At 39.7% G+C, this 22,188-nt stretch overlaps 1 protein-coding gene across 1 annotated transcript; it reads right to left on the reverse strand.

Annotated features, from left to right (window-relative positions):
• Positions 1-5,570: 5,570 nt before the first annotated feature.
• Positions 5,571-18,588, reverse strand: slc25a48 (solute carrier family 25 member 48). Its single transcript, XM_037078024.1, has 7 exons — positions 18,325-18,588; positions 15,897-15,940; positions 14,869-14,940; positions 13,139-13,391; positions 10,579-10,866; positions 8,875-9,008; positions 5,571-7,573 (listed from the first exon to the last, which is right to left on the reverse strand). The coding sequence occupies exons 1-7, from the start codon at positions 18,377-18,379 to the stop codon at positions 7,469-7,471; spliced, it is 951 nt and encodes a 316-aa protein (XP_036933919.1). The 5' UTR covers positions 18,380-18,588; the 3' UTR covers positions 5,571-7,468.
• Between the last annotated feature and the right edge of the window lie 3,600 nt (positions 18,589-22,188).

A 22,188-nucleotide genomic window follows, 5' to 3' on the forward strand; every position in this document is an offset into this window, starting at 1 on the left:
TCAGGTTGTTGATTGTGGCCTGTGGAATGTTGGTCCACTCTTCTTCAATGGCTGTGTGAAGTTGCTGTATATTGGCAGGAACTGGAACACGCTGTCGTGTACGGCGATCCAGAGCATCCCAAACATGCTCAATGGGTGACATGTCCGGTGAGTATGCTGGCCATGCAAGAGCTGGGATGTTTTCAGCTTCCAGGAATTGTGTGCAGATCCTTTCAGCATGGCCACAATAAAAGGCCACTCTGAAATGTGCAGTTTTATCACACAGCACAATACCACAGATGTCACAGGTTTTGAGGGAGCGTGCAATCTGCATGCTGACTGCAGGAATGTCCACCACAGCTGTTGCCCGTGAATTGAATGTTCATTTCTCTACCATAAGCCGTCTCCAAAGGCGTTTCAGACAGTTTGGCAGTACATCCAACCGACCTCACAACCGCAGACCACATGTAACCACACCAGCCCAGGACCTCCACATCCAGCATGTTGACCTCCATCTGAGGTGTGTCTGTCTCATCTGAGATTAGCCACCCAAGACAGCTGCTGCAACAATTGATTTGCATAACCAAAGAATTTCTGCACAAATTGTCAGAAACCGTCTCAGGGAAGTTCACCTGCATGCTGGTCGTCCTCATTGGGATCTCGACCTGACTGCAGTTCGTTGTCGTAACCGACTTGAGTGGGCAAATGCTCACATTCGATGGTGTCTGGCATGTTGGAAAGGTGTTCTTTTGATGGATGAATTTGTGAACAATATTTTAGAGACGTGGATCTGTTGTGTGTATAAAAAAACTTTTAGATCTTTGAGTTCAGCTCATGAATAATGGGACCAAAAACAAAAGTGTTGCGTTTATATTTTTGTTAAGTGTAGTATGGGATAATGTATTTAAATAAGATACAAGTAATTTGTCATTTAAAAAATACAAAAATACATTTGACACAAACTGATATTATTATCACATTTTAGACATTTAGTAGCATAATCATGTCACAAGCAGACAATATTCTTACTGTTAAAAAAAAGTGCAAGTTTCCCTGGTGATGAAAGTCTGAAGGTAGGCTTGTATAATTTGAGCCTGAAATCTGTAAGTACCTCACTGTGATTGTGATTGCAGCGTTGTTGCAGAAACTTGTTGTTCATTTGAATCAGCTACTGGCCAGAACACAAAGTGTGATAATTAATGAGCTTCTGTTGATCTCAGTGCATGGAGACAAGCAGAACAGTGTCCATCCATAGTATGAAAAGGCGCAACCATGGCCAGTCTAGCTTTTAAAATAGCACACAGAAAGACATACGAACCGTACACAGTATATTCACAGACAAAGATGATTAATTACAACTATAGCTGCCATATCTTCCTTCATAAAACAAGCTAATATTAACATGTTGTATTATTTGTTCACTATATTTCCCTGACACAATGAAATAAAGAAACATCCACTTGAACAGTTTGGCAGATAATATTGTGTAAATATGGAAAATAATTAATGTGTGGTTTCAAAATATTTTTTAAGAATTACACAGGAATTTGCCAACTTCAGCAAGGTTTCCCATTAGCATTAACATAAAGTATCCAGAATACATCACAAAGATGCTTCACCCTTCACAGCAGTGCTGAAACTAACAGTTGCAGTACTTTACTGTAGATGAATCGGACAATTTTTTGTTTAATTTGTTAATTGTTTGATTTATTTTTGTAATGTCAATGTAACATTGATTGACAAGCAACTAATCAATAAACGTAGAAAACAATCAACATTACCTGACAGAGACAGAGAAGAAGCATTAGTTGCAGCCCTAAACTACAGATGAAGAAATTCAGTTTAACACAGTCTGTGTGCAGTTATAGCTGATAGCAGAAGACAAGCTAACATCCTGCTTCACACTCACTACATTCGGACACATTCACACCGTCTGGTGGAAACAGTCCTGTCCTTTTGTCCAGATTTTCTACCCTCCCCTCCCAGCAGTCGCAGCCTTACTCAGTGTACTGTAACTGATGAATTACCGCCGGTGATTTGCTCTTTTACAGTCTTGTTAATCCTGAATGAAAGACTCTGTGACAGATTAGCGCGTGTGGGCAGTTTGTAATTTTCTGGAGCCCAGTGGACTTTTCTCGTTAAGGGGCTGTGAATGACAGACGGCAGAGAAGTGCTTTAGTGTATTTTCTGTCTCCTGAGGAAAAGTCAACACGAGGCATTTACATTTAGAGAGCGGGAGAGAGATTAGCTGTTTATTTCAGAGAACGCTCACACTTAACAGGGATGCTGGAAATGCCAAGAACAGAGGTTGTGTGTTAGTGCGTGTTTGTGTGTGTTTGTGTGTGTTTCTACTGTTTCTGCCCAAAGTAACAAAACAAACAGTATTGAGGGAGAATCATCTTTTTTTTCCCTATAAAATGTGAAATGTAAAGTAAGCTGAATAAGAAGCTGTTCCTGCAGACACTATATGGCTTCGCACAGACTGAAAATGTGTAGTGTGAACAGAACTTGTTTCTTATTGGACATGCAGCTGAGCCTGTGCACAGCAACATTTAAGGTTTCCTTGAAAGCTTGTCATAGTATTAGGAGAAGAAAGAAAATGGCAGACTGGATATTATTGCCACCAATCCTAAGACATCTGGCTTCTCTTTTTGAAAGACAAATCAGACTACTGTCACCTGGTGGTGTGGAGAGTATTTCCTCTCTGTTATTGAAAGCTTAAAATCTAGTGTTGTAGTTGAGTCAACCTTAACCTTGTCATGACAGAGACCAGTGTAAGTCCAACACTCTATGACACATTTACAGTAACTGTGACCTCTTACTTATGCATGAGTGTAAGTGCACCATGAGACACAGCAGCATTGCAGAGGTGAATTTTACATGTGAATCAACAGTTCAGTGGAATCCCTGCAGTCATGGTCTTGACTGGTCTTCCAACACCAGTAACCCTTACTGAGCACCATGAGCACCTACTTATCTTGCACTTCTTACACTTCTATCTCCACCATCTCGTGCAATTATCCTGTGCAATAATACTATTTTTTTTCTTACATATTCACATTCTTTACTGAGTCTGTTTATTTCAAATACTGTATTTATTTATTTATGCATCCAGCCTTCAACAAGGCAATACTTATACAGTTTATTTAAATGTATACAATACACATTTACCTCTGTATTCAGTGCACACTTACCTCCTGTATATAATGCACATAGCATATAATCCTTTCTATATTCATTCTTCTCTCCTATCTAAATCTTTTTTTTAGTATTTTTCAAGTCTTGTACTTATTGTGTGTCTGTCCAACTGCTACTGTAAGTGCATTTCCCCAGTGTGGGATGAATAAAAGTCTAAAGTCTAAATAAAATCAAGAATTTTCTTTGTCTGAGACAGAGACAAGAGTGAGGAGAAATGTGGTTGATTCAAAGACGCGACAGAGACTTTTTTTCTTTTTTTTAATTCAGATTTCTTGAGATGCAGACGCATCTAGATTACTACAACACTATTAAAGCCTGATTTTGGACGAAAAGCAATGAGGTTTTTAAAATTGAACCAAAATGGAAACGGTTCATCCTCTGGGATCAAATGTGTGAATTTCATCATCATCATATCTAGAGCAAAAGTCTTTCTAACAGTTTATCCAACAGTTCATTGGACCTAAGCCATCAGTCATCACGTGGAGTCATCATTGTGTGGGATGAAGGCAGATGTGGCTTTGGGTCTGACTGTGTGTGTTTCCATGTGGGTCCCTGTGTTTTGTTGCATGCAGGGGTGGGACCCTCAGCTGCACTGGGACACAGCCAGGAGGGAAAATCACAGACATTTGAACCAAAAATGAAGGCAGAAAGAAGGAAAGGGAGGAGAGAAAGTGAAGTGGATGGAGCAGGGTGACAGTGGGAGAACAGTGGAGATTGACTGATGACGGAGGAGGGGAGGCAAGGCAAGGCAAGGCGGGGGTTGACACAGAAATTACAGAAAGGACTGATTCCTTACTTCCCCCTCAACCTAATGCCTATGAATCTTAAAAAAAACAAACAAACAAAAAAAAAAAAACGCCCTGTTCACGCTGTATTATCATGAAAAAATCATGAAAAAGGAAAACTTGATTCTCTTAGGCCTTTAAGAATTTATTTGCTCTGGAAAAAAAAAAAAAGGTGAAATGATCTCACTAAATGAGACTTTTAGAGTCAATTGACATGATTGAATTTAGATTGTGGTAGGACTATAATTAAAATCAGTGTTGTTTTGAAACATTTCAAAGTTAATACACCTGTGCCACCTACTGTGTGTGAGGAGTTGTTGCAGCTCGCTCACTCTTTTTATGGTGTTGGGGCCAAGAGAGAAGTAATACCAATGACTGCAAACAACAATTAATTTCATTCTTGATCAGTCTGTTATTATTATTTGATTAGTTGGTTTGATCTATGGAAGATGTTGACATCAACATGATGTCCTCAAATATCTTGTTTTGTCCTGAGCCCAGAGAATTTTAGTTTACTATAACCCAAAAGTATTCACATGTTGGAGCTTGGAGTCAAAGAATTATGATTTATTCTCAAAATGATTCAAACAGCGGTTCAGTATGGAAGCCCTGAAGGTCAAATGAAGGATTGTTTCTTCTTTTTCTGAGTCTAAATTGTTTTCTCTCCTGTCTTTATGAATTGGGAAGAAATGGGGATAAAAGGTTTTGACAGGATAATATTTCAATTTGTAATCACCTGGACTTTTCTTAGAATGTGGAAAATTCTTCAGAATTTTTTTTCTTTGAATGTCATGAATGTTCTCACTTGGTTTCACGTGTTGGTTTTTAGTTTGTTTCCTGTGAAAAAAAATCGAATCAAAACATTTTGATTACAGCAGCATTGCAGAGGTGAATTTTACGTGTGAATCAACAGTTTTATATATATATATATTCTATAGAAAAAAAATTGTTTTGCACGACGCCAGGACAAAAAAAGAAAATAATGAGTTGTTTTCACACATGGAAAAATAAAATTCTCCTGAATATTTTTCGTTTTATGTATCACACAAAACGTGTTTTTAATGGATGGAAACAAAATTTAAGGAACTTATTTTTCCACCAGTCATGTGTCACCACATGAGAGAAAACAATCAGCAGAAAAAACCTTCTTCACTTGCTGTTTACAGTGAAAATTCATCTATGAAACTGACTGACTTCTTTTTTTCATAGCACATAATAAAAAGTCACATTACTGATTATTATTGATATTTAATGGACCACCAGCTTGACCTGTGAGCAAGTAAGGAAGGCTGCCTCTTGACTGTGTGTTGTGAAATGCTGCCATCTAGCGGACATTACTAACATCACATGCAGCTCCAGGTGAAAGGAGAGAATTAACACAGAGCAGACAGCACACTGTAGTCGTGACAGTGACCTCAGAGACTCTTATCAGCTGTCTGCAGGCAGAGGGCCAACGTCTGCCTGATGCCTGGACTTCACACCAGGCTCAGTTACAACATGAAAACAACTCCTTTAACAGGCCTCAACGTCAAGTGTTTATCTTTACACGTGAGTCGCACGTTACTCTTAGAAGAGCAGATTCAGAGAAGAAGCAGCAGGACCCACTGATGTGTTTAAAATATGTATTTATTTACAATAAGGCAGGCCTGGCTCTCCATCATCAGGAGGGGCAGCCAGCATATTTACAATTATTTACAAGAGAATAAAAGATACCCAAAATAAAACTGTTAGTCAGGTGAAGATATTTGTCTGAAGGAATTCACTCCAAAGTGAGAAATAGCCATTTTGTGAAGAAAATGTTAATTTATGTCAATGACTAACTCTAGAACCAATGATCTTCTGGTGCAGGAATGTCTTCACATGACCTTGTCGAAACACAATATGGCAAATATCTCATTTTAGAGTGGACCTTCTAGTGTGCGTTGTTAACTGCAAATGCTACGTAACGGTTGACATGTTAGTGATTCTACGTTCATGCTACAGACTTATGTTTAAAGACGTAACTGTAAAACTCACTTTTCTTAATATAAGAAACACACAGAGATAATATGTACAATGGACGGTAACAGTCCATGTGCACTGGAAGGCAACAAGTCATTTTCAAGCCTATGTAACGCTTTTCATTTAATTAAGTGCAAACTAACATATATTGGAATTTGATTCAAAGTTTTCAAAGAAGTTCTGAAACTGAGATTAAATGTCACTGATTACATGTGTGAATTAATGAAAGTTATATATGTTTATGTCATGTGCAAACATACAAAAACTGGACTAAGTTAGAAAAACAAATCAAGACTGAATGCTAACTAAAGCAACAGCCTCACAGCTGTGTTGAAAATAACACCTCCCTCATAAAATCTGTTTTCAGCTTGAGTTCATACGTCTTCATCTTGCTCAGATAAATGTGCGACAACAAAACTCTGCTCGCAAAGTTCTGGAACAGGACGGACAGATCCCACACTGACAACATCATCTCATTTCCTCAAAACTACCTGACAGGAGGATGAAAATTCAGTCATGATATACTCAAGTTTTTTTTTTTTTTTCTTTTTACTTAAACCTAAAATAATTAAAAACATAAAATGTCTCCCTACAGCTCTGTCAAGTGTCCGAGAAACCAAATTGATTTTATGAGTTATTTACAGCCTTCATGTGCGGCGAAGCTTGTGCACCCACAGAGGAGATTTCGGCTTAAAAAGGGTGTAAACATTTCTGAAAATCAATCTGGGGTCTCAGGATTCCCACATTCTTTTCCACGCTGTTTTCTGATGTTTTAAAACAAACCCTCTGACACTTCAGTTGTTTAGGAGAACGCTGCAAAGTGATTTTGCTCCAGAAGTTCTGGAAATGTTTTGTGGACCATGAAACTTCACCTGAGCTTCCATCAGCGTGGGGGGAGGAGATGATGACTGAATTTTCATTTTTTTGGATTCATTATTAGTGTGCGAGGAGCACGCAGAGTTCTTTGGTAAAACAGCATTAGATTACTCATCTCATCGACTAAACAATGCGAATGGTGACACTAAAGTTATCCATGTGTCCCGTTTGTTGTACAAATACTGCCATTATATCTGCATGAATACCAATGTATTTGTTTTATATTCTCCATTATCATGGAGTCATGGCGTTATCATATGTTCTGGTGTTTCTGCTGTCAGCTATCTAAAGTTTTAGCCTGCAGCCTGTTGGCTCCATATGTTATATAAGCACTGGAACACATGGGTGGCTTCAGTGTCCGAGTGCTTCTTTTGATAGGACAACCTCCAAAAAAAAAAGAACTAGTTTAAAACATTACTGATCTTTCTACAAGGTCAGTAATGGTTCAACCTCAGGGCTGATTTAAAGAGTAAAAAGGCTCTGGTGTGTGTTAAGTGCAAGTTTGCTTTAGCTCCAAAGCAGCTGCCTTACTATAAACTGCCACTCAAACAAACTGTTTGCCCATTTGTCAAGAAACTGAGTGTTCGTCCTTTAACCCCTGACATGTTGACGTCCATGTGTAGTTTGTCCTACAGATTCCTGAAGAACTGCAGGGAGAGCTCATACGTCAGGAACATGGTGGCGCTCATCGGGAAGCCTCGGATGGCGTTGACAGACGCTCCCCGGAAGAAAACCTGCGCACAAGAGCGAACTGCTTCAGTGACAGACATCTTCAACCAGAGTTCAGATGACAGTTGGAACACAACTGCATTCTGAGCAATCACAAAACAGTATCTTATCACAGGTTATAGTAATTCAGTCTTTGGCTTCCTGACCAATATCAATTTAGAGATTTTCTGCTCTTGCTGTTGCTCCTCAATGTTCAGCAGCCTTGTCTTTTTACGTCACTTTGTTATGTTCATTATCTTGATTGCTTTGTCACTGGTTGTATGTTTTTGAATTTCACCTTTAGCAGTTTTTCCATTGTTAGGATTTTATCTTCACTCCAGGTCTGAATGACCAAACTGAGCAGAGTGCATTGACATAGAACACTGTTAGAAACAGACTGAATCCACAGAGCACAGTGCTGACGGTGTCCTGTAGTGACCCGACTCATTGATCTGAGACCAGTCAGTTGACTTTATGAAACACCTGTGACCTTCAGTTATTAAATAATCACACGGCTGTTTGCAAAATCAAGAGTTAATGAAGTGTTTCCATGTTGGCAGTCTTGAGCTTGTCTATGATGTTCAGAACATTAGGAAACCTGGACGCTGCTCCTGCCATCACATGGCCATGCTGCAACCACTCACCTGACGTGACCCCACAATCTGACTGTCAGTTACTCTAACTAATGGTACTTGGACATCTGTTTTCACGTGTAAATGTGATTCCCCGAAAGCTGATGTAACGTGATATCGACCGGAAGAGGCACGTCTGATCGCTGAGCTTTCATTCATCAACAGAACCACGTGGCCTGGCCACACTTCAGGGGACTCAAGTTCTACGAATCCAGCATGGCGGTCATCTTTTAATGTTTCACCTCTGAACGATTAAACCATCTGTTTCATTTACAGCAGCTAGGACAGTTAAGTGTGACTGGGTCGTGTGTTTAATGTGTGTTAATGTCTCTGAGAGACATAAAGGTCAGTTGCTGATTTTAAGAACAATTGTAATTCGGAGTAGGTTTTATAGCCAATTCTTAGCAGTATGAAAACACCTGAGGACACATGAGTGTTATCATGGTTAAGATATTGTATTAGTTCTGTTATTTACTGTATGCAATAATGACTTCATGTAAACTTTTCTGTTAGGCACTGTGTTAAATGCCGCCTTTGCTCATTTTTCCTGAAAGATGAATGTTTTATTTGGTTAAAGTTTCACTTTTTTAAAATGCCCTCCATCACTGTGTTTGTAATTGGCATGTTTGGCTAATATCAATGTTTTTGCTGTAAACCAAACTATCAGTTTTCAGTTTCAGGAAGTTAACGCTCACCTGCACTCCCTCTGTCTTGTAGCTGTGGATGATGCAGTGTAAGATCCCCCTGTACTTCCTCTGCAGCTGAGCATCGGCCTGCATTCGGCTCTTCACCACATCAGCCGGCGTGGCCGTGACCCAGGAAATAGACCCTGAAGGAGAGCAGAGCAAACTTCAGTTCCTGCTGTCAACATGTGTAGAAAGTGGACCTGTGAAACTTCCAGCTGCTCATGGCCATTATTCAGCAACATTAAGAACTGTAACAGACACGATGCAATGATGCAATCAAGTGTTTCTCAGAAAACCTGTTAGGTCATATATTCATTTGTCTGGTTACGAATGGGAAAAGTACCAGCTGTAGAGCTGAAGTAAGAGGAAGCCACACCAGCAGTATCATTCAAGTTGTACCTCAGCTGATACACTGTATAGCAGAACGGACCTTCACTGCAATAGTTAGTTGGTTGATATAAAGTGAATAATTGGCAACAATTTTGACAATTTTTCAGGCCAAAATGTAAAATATTTGCTGGGTTTTGGGTTTTTTGGACTGTTGTTGGACAAAAGAGGCACAATGGAGGCGTTATTTTCAGCTCTGGGAAATTGTGATGAAAATTTTTCGTAATTTTTACTTTGCTGAAAAAGTTCAAAAACTTCCACCATTTATTAAGAACAGGAACACATGTGAGTTGCAGCACTGCTCTTACCTGCCGTTATGAAGGCTGGCAACACGGGAACACTTTGGCGTTCACCCAGAAGCGGTTTGAGTTGAGTTCATGCCAAGTTTAATGCCGTTTGGAGAGCGCTGCTAGCTTCAGTTCCTATATACAGTTCCTATCTACAGCTGTGCTGCTTCCTGTGGGGACCTAGTAATGCTCAGTTGTCCTGTTATAGTTAATATAAAGTAAAAAATTGTTACCTGCAATATTATAAAGAGGGAATTATCTTGAACAAAGAAGAGAGTCCCTGTATGAGAGCTTTCAGTAAAGATATTTTCTTATACACCCTCAACATTCACATTAATTCCTCCAGTCTGATGGCTTCTCCATCTACATGTGATAAAACACAACAAATAGTATCACCGATATGTGACTGACTTATCTCCAAATGTACTCTGTATTTATGCTAAAATGACTTCTGGATGATTCATTAGCATGGAAGTAACAGTCTTTAAGTTACAGTGAAGCATATGGTTGAGTCGTTTAGCAGTGGAGAGAGGAGGTGTTGGGTGCTGTGGTGGAAACAGAAGCTCCTCCAACACATTCCAATGTGTGTCATCACTGACTCACATTGGCGGCTCACGTGAGTTCAAACTTTCAAACATGCTGCAGTGGATGTTTTTTGAGTGATGTCAAAGCCAAAACCTCTGTTGCAAAATCATTAAATAGGACTTCGCTAAAACTACAAACGGCTTCAGTTCCAACCCAAAGGAAGCAACACGTCAGCACTTTTCAGCCTCCGAGCAAACAGTGAGGACTGAACACAACATTCTGCCTGCATGACCTGTCGGCTGACACAGTGAGATATAAGCTTCAGTCCCCAGTAACTGCTTAACTTTCACAGGTGTTATTGATCCTGAACGTTTAGTTTCACTATTCTGTGGCTACTAGCCACCATTAAGGATCTGTCCAACATCAGTCACTGGACCATTTTAGAAAACCAAACCTGAACTAACTACACATAAAATAATCAAATGTAATACTGGACACAGCGTGTGACATTCACCTGCCAGTCCTCCAGCCAGCCAGATGGAACATGGATGGGGGCTCGACTTGGCGTCGGGCTTCAGCAGGTTGCAGAACATGGTGTAAGGGATGAAGTAGAGCACGTATCCTGGAACGTCCCTCAGGATCATGGCTCCGGCCCCCCTGTACAGGCCCTGCAGGCCCTCAGTCTGCAGGATGCTGCTTACACAGTGGATGGGGCCTCGGTACAGCCTCTGGCCGGGGATGTTGACGGAGCGCAGAGGGATGTTGGTGCCGTTCGATACGTTACCAGCGAGCTGCAGGTTCTCTGTAGGGAAAGAATTAAACACTGTGTTTAAGTTTCACAATAAACAACTGTTGGTGTAGAAACTGGTCTGTTTCCTCTTCTCTGATGGATTTCTGCCTGTGTGTGATTTCTGAAAGAATTGCTTGGATTTTCAGTTATTTTGTTGTAAAATGCTGAAACATATTCTGTCATGAATCTCTTAAAGGAACATGCATTAGGGTGAACTCGGAACAGCTCTGTCTGTGCTGATTTTAGCAATAAGGGCTGGTACTCAGATTATGTTTTTTCCAATGCGCAATAGAAAACTTCACCATTGTTATCTAAGTTTGCAAAGAGAATGTCTGAATCATCGCGACCACGCCTCACCCTTGACATCATTTCTCTATCTGTTCCAACTGGGAGTGGAACCACCAACCCTGTCAGTGTTCATGCAAAACTCAATCAAGCAACAAAGACAGGACATTGTTGATAATTCCAGGCATTTTCAGGACACCTGCACTGTGGTTGGCAGTTATAGTAAAATTAGGTTTTATTGTTGTGATAAACCAGAATTATCGGCTTGCAACTGTTTGCCTCCACCAATCAGTAAAGTATAACCGACTCAGCTAGGTGAATCCAAATCACTCGGATAATGTGGCAGCTGTGTTTCATTTCTGCAGTTCACTGATACTGTTCTTAGCTAGCCTGCCGCGTGGATAAAGCTTCTGAGGCTAAACACAGATAACTTACAGACATGGTGCAGCGACGGAGGCACTGGGTGCCAGGATATATGAAAGCCTCGCGGGGCAAATTAAGAAATTTTGTATCCAGTGTCCCGTTTCACATTTTTGTTTTCTCTGCTGCGTTGACAGTTGAGAACTGGTGAAAAAACACGTTTTGCCAGGACGACCCTTCTGAGTGCCTTATTGAATCTCTCCAGGAAGAAAAAAATGAATGTTTTTAGTTCTATTTTGAACATTAGGTAGTGAAAAAAAAGAAAAGAAATTCTCCTAAAAAAACACGCCACATGTTTTCACTTATGGATCCCTTACAGAAAATGTAACACAAGAAATGAAGTCTTCACTTGCCCTTCAGTGCCTTCAGATATATTGCTACCATTGAGGCATAAAAAGCCATAAAAGATCTCATCTCTCTGTATGCAATCATGTGCGTTTAGCACATCACACATTGGCAAATGTTCTGACACTTTGCTCAATCTTAATCTTAAGACGCGTCTTTGAGGAAGTCAGTGAGACAAATGAGTCATAACATGACGACAGGTGTGAAGGGGGTGAGACCCACAGACACTACAAGTAACTAAAAGGCTATAAAAGTTTCACGTGCCAACTTATGATTAAACTCCTCTGACCTCAGTTTTATTGGTTTAATGTGTAACAGAGACATACGACCCAGACTTCACCCTCTAGCATCATAAACCCTTGTGCTGTAGGCTGGGTTGGTTATCAAACCAATTTGCAGCTTTAACTTCGTAAATGTCTTTCTATATGCTCAGTTTGATCTGAACATTAAGGAACTAACGTCTTTTGAGGTAGAATAATCCATGAGCGGTTTACCATAGGGAGGAGAGATTCATATCTTAAATTATGGGATTACACTCCTGTTAATCAACCTGACTGCAGCAGAGATCCGCAAAACACAAATAAATACAAGTGAACGCCTCAGAGACCCTGTAAGACATTTAAGTAATTTGAAATGTTTCATTCTCAAATGTATCAAAATAAAGTGCATGTTTGTATTTTCTTTTACTGTTTCTCACATGTGTTCTTGCAGCAGTGATCTGATACATCTCTGTAGAAGGTTTGATATTTTCTTTTGCTACCCTTTCTCAGTACTGAACAGGAGTCACCTCCGACATGAATCCCAACAGGATGGTGCTAACCTTTAACAGCTACATTTGGAGACAGGAGGCGGGGAGTGTTTGTTACTAAAGAGTTTTCATTTTGAAAGGAGCATTGTTTTCAGGTCTGCTACTAACTAAATGAGCTTTAAATTGTCTCCAGATCACTTAGTGGAACTGTTTTTGACAGTCAGTGATGTTTGAGGTTTGTACTTCTTTTGTGTATTTTTTATTTTGTATTTCTTAATGACTTCTGCTAAGTTTTAGAAAACAAAAGTGGACTGAATAAAACCATCTGCGGCAGAATGGGACTGGCTGGCACTGCAACTAGGTCGACTCTGTGCCAGAAAACCAGAGAAAAGGTTCGGAAACAACAACAACAGCAGTACATTCGTGTTCTTTCTTCTGCCCGCAGAGAAAACAAAAATCCCAAGTCAAACATTAAACCTGATTTACCTGCTAGAACCGTCTGCGTCTGCATTTGCAGTCGGATCTTGACTAGATCCACTGGAGCTCCCAGGCTGACCGACATCAGTCCAGTCAACATGCTAGCCACGGTCAGGTCCAGCATGCCACAGGGATGGCGCCCATCGCCATAGCGATACTTGCTTATAAGTCTCTGTGTGTTACTGAAGAAGCCAAACACAACTGAGTTGTAGACGGTGATGCTGGCCAGTGGGAAAGACATGCCTTTAAAGAACCCCATGGCCTGAGAAACAGACAGAGAGATACTGTAAGGGATTAATGATTTAAAAAATAAAAAAATAACACATCCATTAGTAGTAAAAGGAAGTAAAACCTATAGTACAGATTTAAAACTCAAGAATAAACCCATTGCTGATAGTGAACAGGATGAAAAATGAGGTGGATGTCGCTGCCAAATATTTTGAATCTTTTCTCCATGGAGAGCTTTCCCTCCTATCAGGAGGAGGCCAGTGTCTGAGAGACACATGTTGAAACTTGAGTACAGCTGTCCACTGCTGGAACAGATCATCTGATCACTGAGGTTTCTCACAGACTGTATGGCTGAAAAAATATGTTTGGAGCAGCCGTGAATAAAATGCACGTGACCACATTTTCTGTAGAATAACCACAAGGAAGAAAAAACAACAGCCGGCCCTGCGAGAAACTAGGTCACTGAAGTAACAAAACAGAAGCTACAATAGATGCAATGTGAGTTAAGCATAGAAATGTGTGCAAACTGACAGTCATACGGATGACTTTAACAAAGGAACATCTGAAAAGACTTTGAACATGATTATTGTGACTTTTACACAATGAATGACAATAGCTATCAGTAATGTTTTCTGTCTGTGACTAAAATGTTTAACTTGTGTTAGTGCTATTTTTATTCTTTTAAGAATGCAGCGTTGTATGTTTGCTTCAGCCCAGGGCTGTGTCACTGATTAACACTTGATGTGTGTGTGATATGTGTGAGGACGTTTTTCACTGCTGTGTGAAACACCGTCTGTCCATCTGTGTGTTTGCCTGCAGCTGAGAAGAGGCCCGGTTGTTCTCTGTGACTGACCACTTCACACCAGCCGCTTGCATTTGTGGAAGTGAGACACACATGAATCCTCAAACTGCCCTCAGAACTCTGAGACAGACTGGTCAACAGTTTACTTCCCTGATGCTTCTTTAATCTTACAGTATTTGTCGCTGGCGGTCACACATCATCCTGACTTCAACACGAGCTTATTTCCACGCTGTAATAAGTCACCAGCCCACTTGTCAATTATAGAGTTCCTAAAGTGTCCAAATGAGAAAGTTTCTTAACGTGCTGATGTTGTTGCTGCTATCACTGTTAGTAGCAAATGGAGGTTTCCAGTGGCTGTATTTGGCCATAATCATCAACACACTCATTATACATGATTCTTGATGTACAGCAGTTCTTTTTGTCTTTGCAATCATATAGCGGTGTAGAATGTTTGACTGTTTCTTTTTTTATTTGTTTTCATTTTTTTCCCATTGTTTACTGACAAAAGCTCAACACAGATATCTGTCTGAAACTTAAGAAGGCTAGCAGGATAATATATATGTATGATTCAGAAAGAGTCTCCCTTTCTTTATCATTAAGATTCTAAATATTTCCCCAGTTTAAGTTACCACCAAATCTAGACCAGTACGATACAACGAAAGGAGGAGTGGTGACTTCTAGATGGAATTCAGAATGTTTGTCTGTTTACCGTTTCCTTCCTGTAGATGGTGAGGACACAGTGAAGAGTGTTCTTGTAGCCTTTCCCCGCCTGGAGCCGCGTCTGGAATAGACAGTGAAGAGTATATCAATTATAACAAAAACCATAAAATGTAGAATACAAAAACAAAGTATCTTGTTTGTCCTGCCGCCGTTCTGTCATCATCAGACAGGGCAGAAAGTATTTTCTCATACATTAGAGATTAGAGTTTTCTTCAAGAGCAAAAGACTGAAACATTTCTGTCCAAAAAACTTCAATAAAAATATACCATTGTACTGGACGGTAAAAAAAAAAAAAAAAATGTCCACATAGCTTTCTAAAATATTTATTATTCTGTCAACATCAGGCTACAAAGTCAGGGAAGCACACTGAGATCTCACCTGGCACAGCAGAAGTGAAGTTGGGCCTCAGAAAGGAACAGAGGATGTTTCTGATAAAAATTCAAATTCTGCACAAAAGACCAACTACAGCTAAAACTGATTCAGCCAACATATTCTTCATTACTAATGTAGACTTTGTCTTCTGTTCTGTTTCAAAGACATGCAGTTTCCCATGGAGAACCGCGTGGCTGCATATCACACCTGTCACAAAATGACTGGCTTCTTTCACGTAAGGTTGTATCATTAAAAAAGAAAACAGAAAATAATGTGCAATGTGACCGTGTGAACTGGTCAGTTTTTGCAAGTGACTTGCTTTTTGACATGTGATTTACATATGTTTTTGCGCAATTTGTTCTTTTTTTTTTTTTTTTTCCCACATGAGGATCAGAATTCTCACATCTGGAGACAAGGTGCCATTTAATCTGAGTCAACAACTGGCCAGCCTGTATAGTTTAGCAGGAGAATGGGTTTACCATCGCACATTAAGTGTAATTATTCTTGCATAACAACAAATAAAACAGAATAGACCACAATAAAAATGCAGATGACTGTTCTTTTATATAACAACTATAATCAGGACAAGACAATGATAAAAGTTTAGGGATGGTGTGGTAACATCATGACGTAGGTCTGAAGTACCTTCACTGTGTCCAGCGGGTGACCCACGACGACGCTGCATGCTCCTGCAGCCAGAGGAGAACACAGAAGAAGAAGAAAAAAGAAGAGATGTCACCATGAAACTGTTGGCAGAGGAAATTACAGTATTTCCTGTAAACTGAGCTGAATTACAGATAATAGTACTATGCTGAAAGTGAATACACACGAAAACTGTAGCTCAGATGGTGCCACTAACTTAGAATGAGTGACATTAGAAGTAAAGCCCGTGGGCTTCTGGTTAGTGTTGCATTTCTGATCATTAAAGTTGACTTTGGTAGGTTAAATACTGCAGATGATGATCGAAGATCATCCTTTACTGATCACCGGAGGGGAAGCATACTGAAACATCTCTCAGCAAATTAAAAAAGACAAATGTTAAAGGCAGAATAACATTCAGCATGTGTTCTTATGTCCCTGTTGAGACAGAGCAGACAGTCTGTCAGGGGAGGATGGATGAAGCAGAGATTGGTCAAACTGGGCTTCGACCATGAGGCCCCGCTGTGCCCTTGTTAACCCCATGTTCCCTCTGCTGTCCATCCATTGTCTGTGTGTTGCCCACCGCACATAACCACCACAGTACACACAGAACACTACACATGGTAACGCATGGCAACACGGCCCTCTTGCCTAGACACCCAGTTAACAACCAGGACTACCCAAGTCCAAGTTCATTAAAGGAGCACTCTGTAGTTTTGGGGAGTAAATGTGAATCAAGAGGAAGACAAACTAAATAAACAAACTGTCTTTGTATTCATGGCTGAAAGAACTGAATAAACAAACTGACCTTAAAGGAAAACACAATCTATACTGTTTTACTTTGTTTATAATTTGTTAATTATTTACAATATCTCCTTATTACTGTCTTTATTTCTTGAGACTTTCCCTCGTGCTGCTACTTGTTCCCCTCTGTACTGTTGTCTTTCCTGTGAATTTCTCCCATGTCAGGATCAATAAAGGAACATCTCATCTTATGTGGCGGACCCTGCTACCTTTCTAGCTTTAAACAGTGCTCTGGGCCCTTATTTTCCTCAGAAAACAGCTTGTTTATACACTTATGGGGATGACACAGATTTCTGACATGTTATGACCTCGTTATTATATAAACATAAAAAAAAAAATGTCATTTCGTCCCCCAAACTATGTAGCAGCCCTTTAAGATCAAAGTAAAGTAAAATGCACAAATTATGTTTACCACTAAAATCCTGACCTGTACAGCAATCCCAACATCACAAAATGATTTTCTTTTGTTTGTTTGTTTATTGTCCAGCACTACAACCATGGCACTACCAACAGCATGTGTACAAGGTTTATTATTAGAGGGCAGGTCAGCTCAGTTTAGGTGTAATATATACGTTAAAACAGCCTCTGCTCCTGGCAGCATGTTGAGTGGACAAACTGGTAAACCAAACTCCATTCTAAAAACAGCTATTTTATGGTCGGGCTTTATTTTTTCAAAGTAAAAACTGTAGTTACAACTTTACAAGGCGCTTCATTCATTCACTTCAACCTAAAGACAAAATTGACACATATGACACCAGCAGAAAACAGAAATACTAAAGTAAAGTACAAGTACAGTAAGTATCTCAAAAATTGTACTTGAGTAAATGTACTGAAATGTTACATTCCATCACACCTTGTGATTATTAAATTTGACCATGCTTCAGGTTTGCTGTCAGTTTAGCTGCATGGATTCAGTGCTTTCAGTTTTACTTTTTCTTTTCATAATCATTCATCAACGACAATCAGAAGCAGCTTCTGTCTTTCAACAACAATTTTTTAAATTTTAGATTTTTTCTTGAACTGGGACCTTAAATTTATTGTACACATCATATATACATACACATAAGAAAAAAAGAAAAACAGAACGGCAACATGATCTGAGTGTCGGGGAATCAGAGGCCTACTTTCTTGTGTGTGCTGGTAAACACGACGCCGCAGCAGCGCCCCTAGCGGCCGCAGGGAGCACTTCAAAATCCCTTTTGAAAGTAGAATTAAAATTTTCAAGATATTCATTCAACAGTGTCTGAATACAGCATGACTGGAAGTGATAACACATCCTCCTACTGGCTTTAACGTTAAGGTAAGCCACAGGAGGGGAGACCGCTTTTTTACCAGCGTGGGATAAAGAGGAGGGGGGGGGGGGGGGGGCTCTGCAGACCCTTCATTGTTTACACTGGATGTTGATGCATGAGGAGGCTGCAGCACATTCCCATCAAAACGTCTGAAAACACAAGCCCGAGTGTGTTTCTGGCTTCACGCAGAGCCGGTTTCACTCACACATACATGCAGCTATAAGAAGGCACTAAGTGCATGAACGACCTCCTCCCATAAACCCACCACCCAACACCCCCCACACTGAAACGACGGACACACTGAGTGACAGGAAGCCCCCTCTCACTAGGTCACTCACCGCCGATCCACCCTGCGAGGAAATCATCCAACTGAAAACTTTTGGACTTCTGCATCTTCACCTCAGTGCTGCTGCTGCCGCTGTTACTGTGCGTCCAAGCCTCAGTTTCCGGCCTCTCATCAGTCAGCCAATAAAAGCTCTGTGATTATCCTCAGTGGCAATGATGGAAAAAAACAAAACAAAACAGCTGCTTCGGTTTTTATTGATAAAGTGGCGCACAGACGCGTTTCTGAGAAAAGAAAAGAGATCTTATAGAGTGTGTGCTGAGATAAGAGAAGCCTCACAGAAGGTTGGCACCAATCAGAGGAACGCTTACATGTGCGGGACAGATCTCCTGGCCAATCAGAGGTGAGGTCTCTGACGCCACACAGCCTATAGACAGTGGCATGGAAATGAGCCATGAGGAGGAATTCAATACAGAGTGTACAGTTCACAGTAAACACACTGCAGCTCAGCACACTCACAGCTTTAACAGTCTTACAGTTTTATAGTATAAAGTTCACAGTGAGCTCTTATAGCACACATATCTAATGCAGCTGAATTAACGTTAGGATATGTATATAAAAAATGTAGTTTCACAATAAAAGCATTCAATTTAAAATAATAAATAAATAATTAACTTTGATAACATTTCTATCTTAAACCAAACAATTCAACTAATATCATTTGTCAAGTACGAATCTAAAAAAACAGCTGATGAGACTGTGAGGAGGACGACTGGATTCTACTTAAAAAATGTTAAACTAAAGTAAAGCCTCTACTTATAACATTTCCCCACACCCAAGCTCCCTTGTTGCTGACATTCATTTCCATAATGGTGTCGAGGTGATTAAAAGTATTTTAGATAAGATAAAATGTTATTTATCCTGAGGGGAGTTGGGTGCAGCAGAGTCTAAATATTAACAAGCTAATTAAACCGTAAGACGATATGAGACACAGTCCAATCCAACTTATTTGTTAAGCACTTTAAAAACATCCAAAGTTGACCAAAGTGCTGTACAGAAAAAAAAAATAAAAATAAGACCATAACACCATTCAGGGATTTAAAAGCAAATAAAACAGTTTTAAAATGGATCCGAAATTGAATAGGCAGCCAGTGCAGTGTGGCTAAAATGGGATAAATGTGCTCATATTTATGTGTGCCAGTTAACAGACGAGCAGCTGTATTTTGTACCATCTGGAGACAGGTGATGGAGGACCCACTGACCCCCACATACAGTGCGTTACAGTAATCCAGCCGAGTAGTTACAAAGGCGTGGATTACCGTCTCAAAGTGCTGCCTTGAAAGAATTGGCTTTATTTTGGCCAGCTGCCTCAAATGGTAAAAACTAGCTTTGACAACAGCCTTGATCTGACAGTTAAGATTAAGCTCAGGCTCCACTTTAAACCCTAGGTTTGTGATATTAGGTTTATTATACTGGGCCAAGGAACCCAGATCTACAGGGGGGCTCCCAGTGGTGCCACCAAAAACCATCACTTCTGTCTTTTTATCATTACAATTTAAAAGGTTCAGAGCCATCCAGGCCTTTATGTCGTCAAGACACGTAAGTAACCGTCTGGCAGGGTGTTCATCTTTCTTCTTAAGAGGCACATAAATCTGACTGTCGTCTGCATAACAGTGGAATGAAATGCTGTGCTTCCTAAGTATGGAACCAAGCGGGAGCAGATAGAGAGAGAAGATGAGAGGCTTTTAGTTATCACATAATCTTCCTCAGCAAATGGAGTTTAACCAGTTCACAGGAAATTGTAGATGCTCAAATACAACACGTCTTCATACCTAAATGTCATATAGCTTAATTGCCAGTGACTCCTAAACCAATCAGTCAATCAGTGGGGGAAAACGAAGTCAGTTGTCTGGGCCCTGGGTGAGGAGAGAGACAAAAATGTCCCAAAAAGTCACTGGTTAAACTCCATTTGCTGAGGAAGACAATGTGATAACTGGAAGTCCAGACCTGCTACTAAAAAGAGTTTAATGTTTTGTCCAAAGCAAACAATGAACATTGTGTCTTCTGATTTGACTACAGAGCAAACAGAGTAACTAACTCGACTTCTGAGCTCAGCACTGTGGTCAAGGACGCAGACTTGAGGATTCCTGATAGCTCACATAATATTTAACATCTAATACCTAAACCAGAAACCCTGAGAGGAATGAGCAGAAACAGGAGAGCAAACAAACACGAAGGAACCCATGAGATGTGATGGGATTCAAACCTGAGGGACTGAGAGTAGAGTTACCATAAAAGTAAAGTACAGGAATATTGATTCTATTGATGATTTTGTATTTTGTTTTTTTTTTCACATTCTGACTTAATTTGGAGACAGTGCTGAACCTTTTTAAAGCTATGTTTGTCTGCCTTGATGCCAGACATGTTGTCTTATCGCTTTTTAATTTGCAACAGAATAACAAGAACATAAACATGTCTCTCTCTGGATAGTGAAGTGTTATAGAGACATGCTGTACATTTTTCTTGAAATGAACAGATAAAAAAAGCAAAGAAATTACTTGATGTGACATGTAAAAATGAATTCAGAAACCTGTATATGATGTTACCTAATCAAATGGATATTGTCTACTAACCTCTGATATATCACATTTGTGCTGTGCAATCTAAACTTTACTTTCAGTTTTAGTGGAGATCATAATGTTCTAGAATATTCTTTAAAAAATTCCACTCAATGTAAACCTCCTATACTGTAGCTTCAATGAAGAAATAAAGTTAATACAGAGAGTTTACAGTCAGATCATGTAGAATATAGATATGATTTTGCAAAGTGAAGGTGACACAAAGGGAAATAAATGGGTTAAGTGTCTATAAACAAATGCTATAGCCTCTATAAAATGCTAGAAGTTAATGCTTCACAGAAGTTTCCCACTCCAGAGAAACCCAGCTCCACCCTGTGATAAGACTCTGATAAATGACGTACATTTTTTCACACTTTATGGAAAATTACCAGAGTAATGACACAGAGAAGTGGGCTGAGTTTGATCTGCAGCAGGCAGCAAGACAAAAAGAAAAAAAAAAGAAAAAAAAAAGAAAGAGGGCACATCCTTCTTCTATCCTCGTCAGTTCTCCGTCATTCTGTCTGTGCTTCTGCAACAGATGTTGTTTAGTTCCGTTTCTTTCTTTTATTTGGACTGGAGAGAGCTTTCTGGAAACTTTTTTAAATAGAATTTAAGATCTTTGTACAATATAGACTTATAGAATAAATGTTTTCTGTGTTCTTTGTCATCACAAATATGAAGTTTGGCTGAAAGTATATGAGCTGACAGTTTGTCTCATATTAGTGTCAAGCAGCTGTTTTCTCCAAAAATGTTTGCTTATCGATAAGACTTGTATATCTTCTCTCTTTGTGGTAAAAAAAAGACAGAAAAAGAAGACAAAATAATTTATTCTATAACAGGAAACCTCAGAAATTTGTCTCCAAGTTGGTGGCTATTAAATAGTTAATTGTAGGCTTAGAGGTTGGTATTTGTAGTTCCTTTGGGGAAGCTGTCACACAAACCATAAATATTCTGAAATCTCCAATGACACATTAAGTGGGGTTTCCTTATCCTGAAGAGGAAATCTACACAACAGCTGGTCAGTCTTGCTTCACACAGAAATGTCAGTCTCCCCCCAGACATGATGAAACGGTTATACCAAAGTAAAAGATAATCCTTTTCCTGATTTAAGACAGAAAAAAAAAATACAAAAAAGGCACTGAGAGGTTGAGAAAAGTAATAATGACAAACACAAGTGTAAAATTTGCGAGAAACTGAAAGACCTTGAGTGTATGTTCCCTTGTTGTGATGTAAAATCATCTGCCCGACAGCCCAGTTCAGGTTAAAGGAATAGTCCGACATTTTGGGATCTCCTCTTGTCT

Source organism: Acanthopagrus latus, chromosome 18 (genome assembly GCF_904848185.1).
Source record: "Acanthopagrus latus isolate v.2019 chromosome 18, fAcaLat1.1, whole genome shotgun sequence".
Taxonomy (NCBI): Eukaryota; Metazoa; Chordata; class Actinopteri; order Spariformes; family Sparidae; genus Acanthopagrus; species Acanthopagrus latus.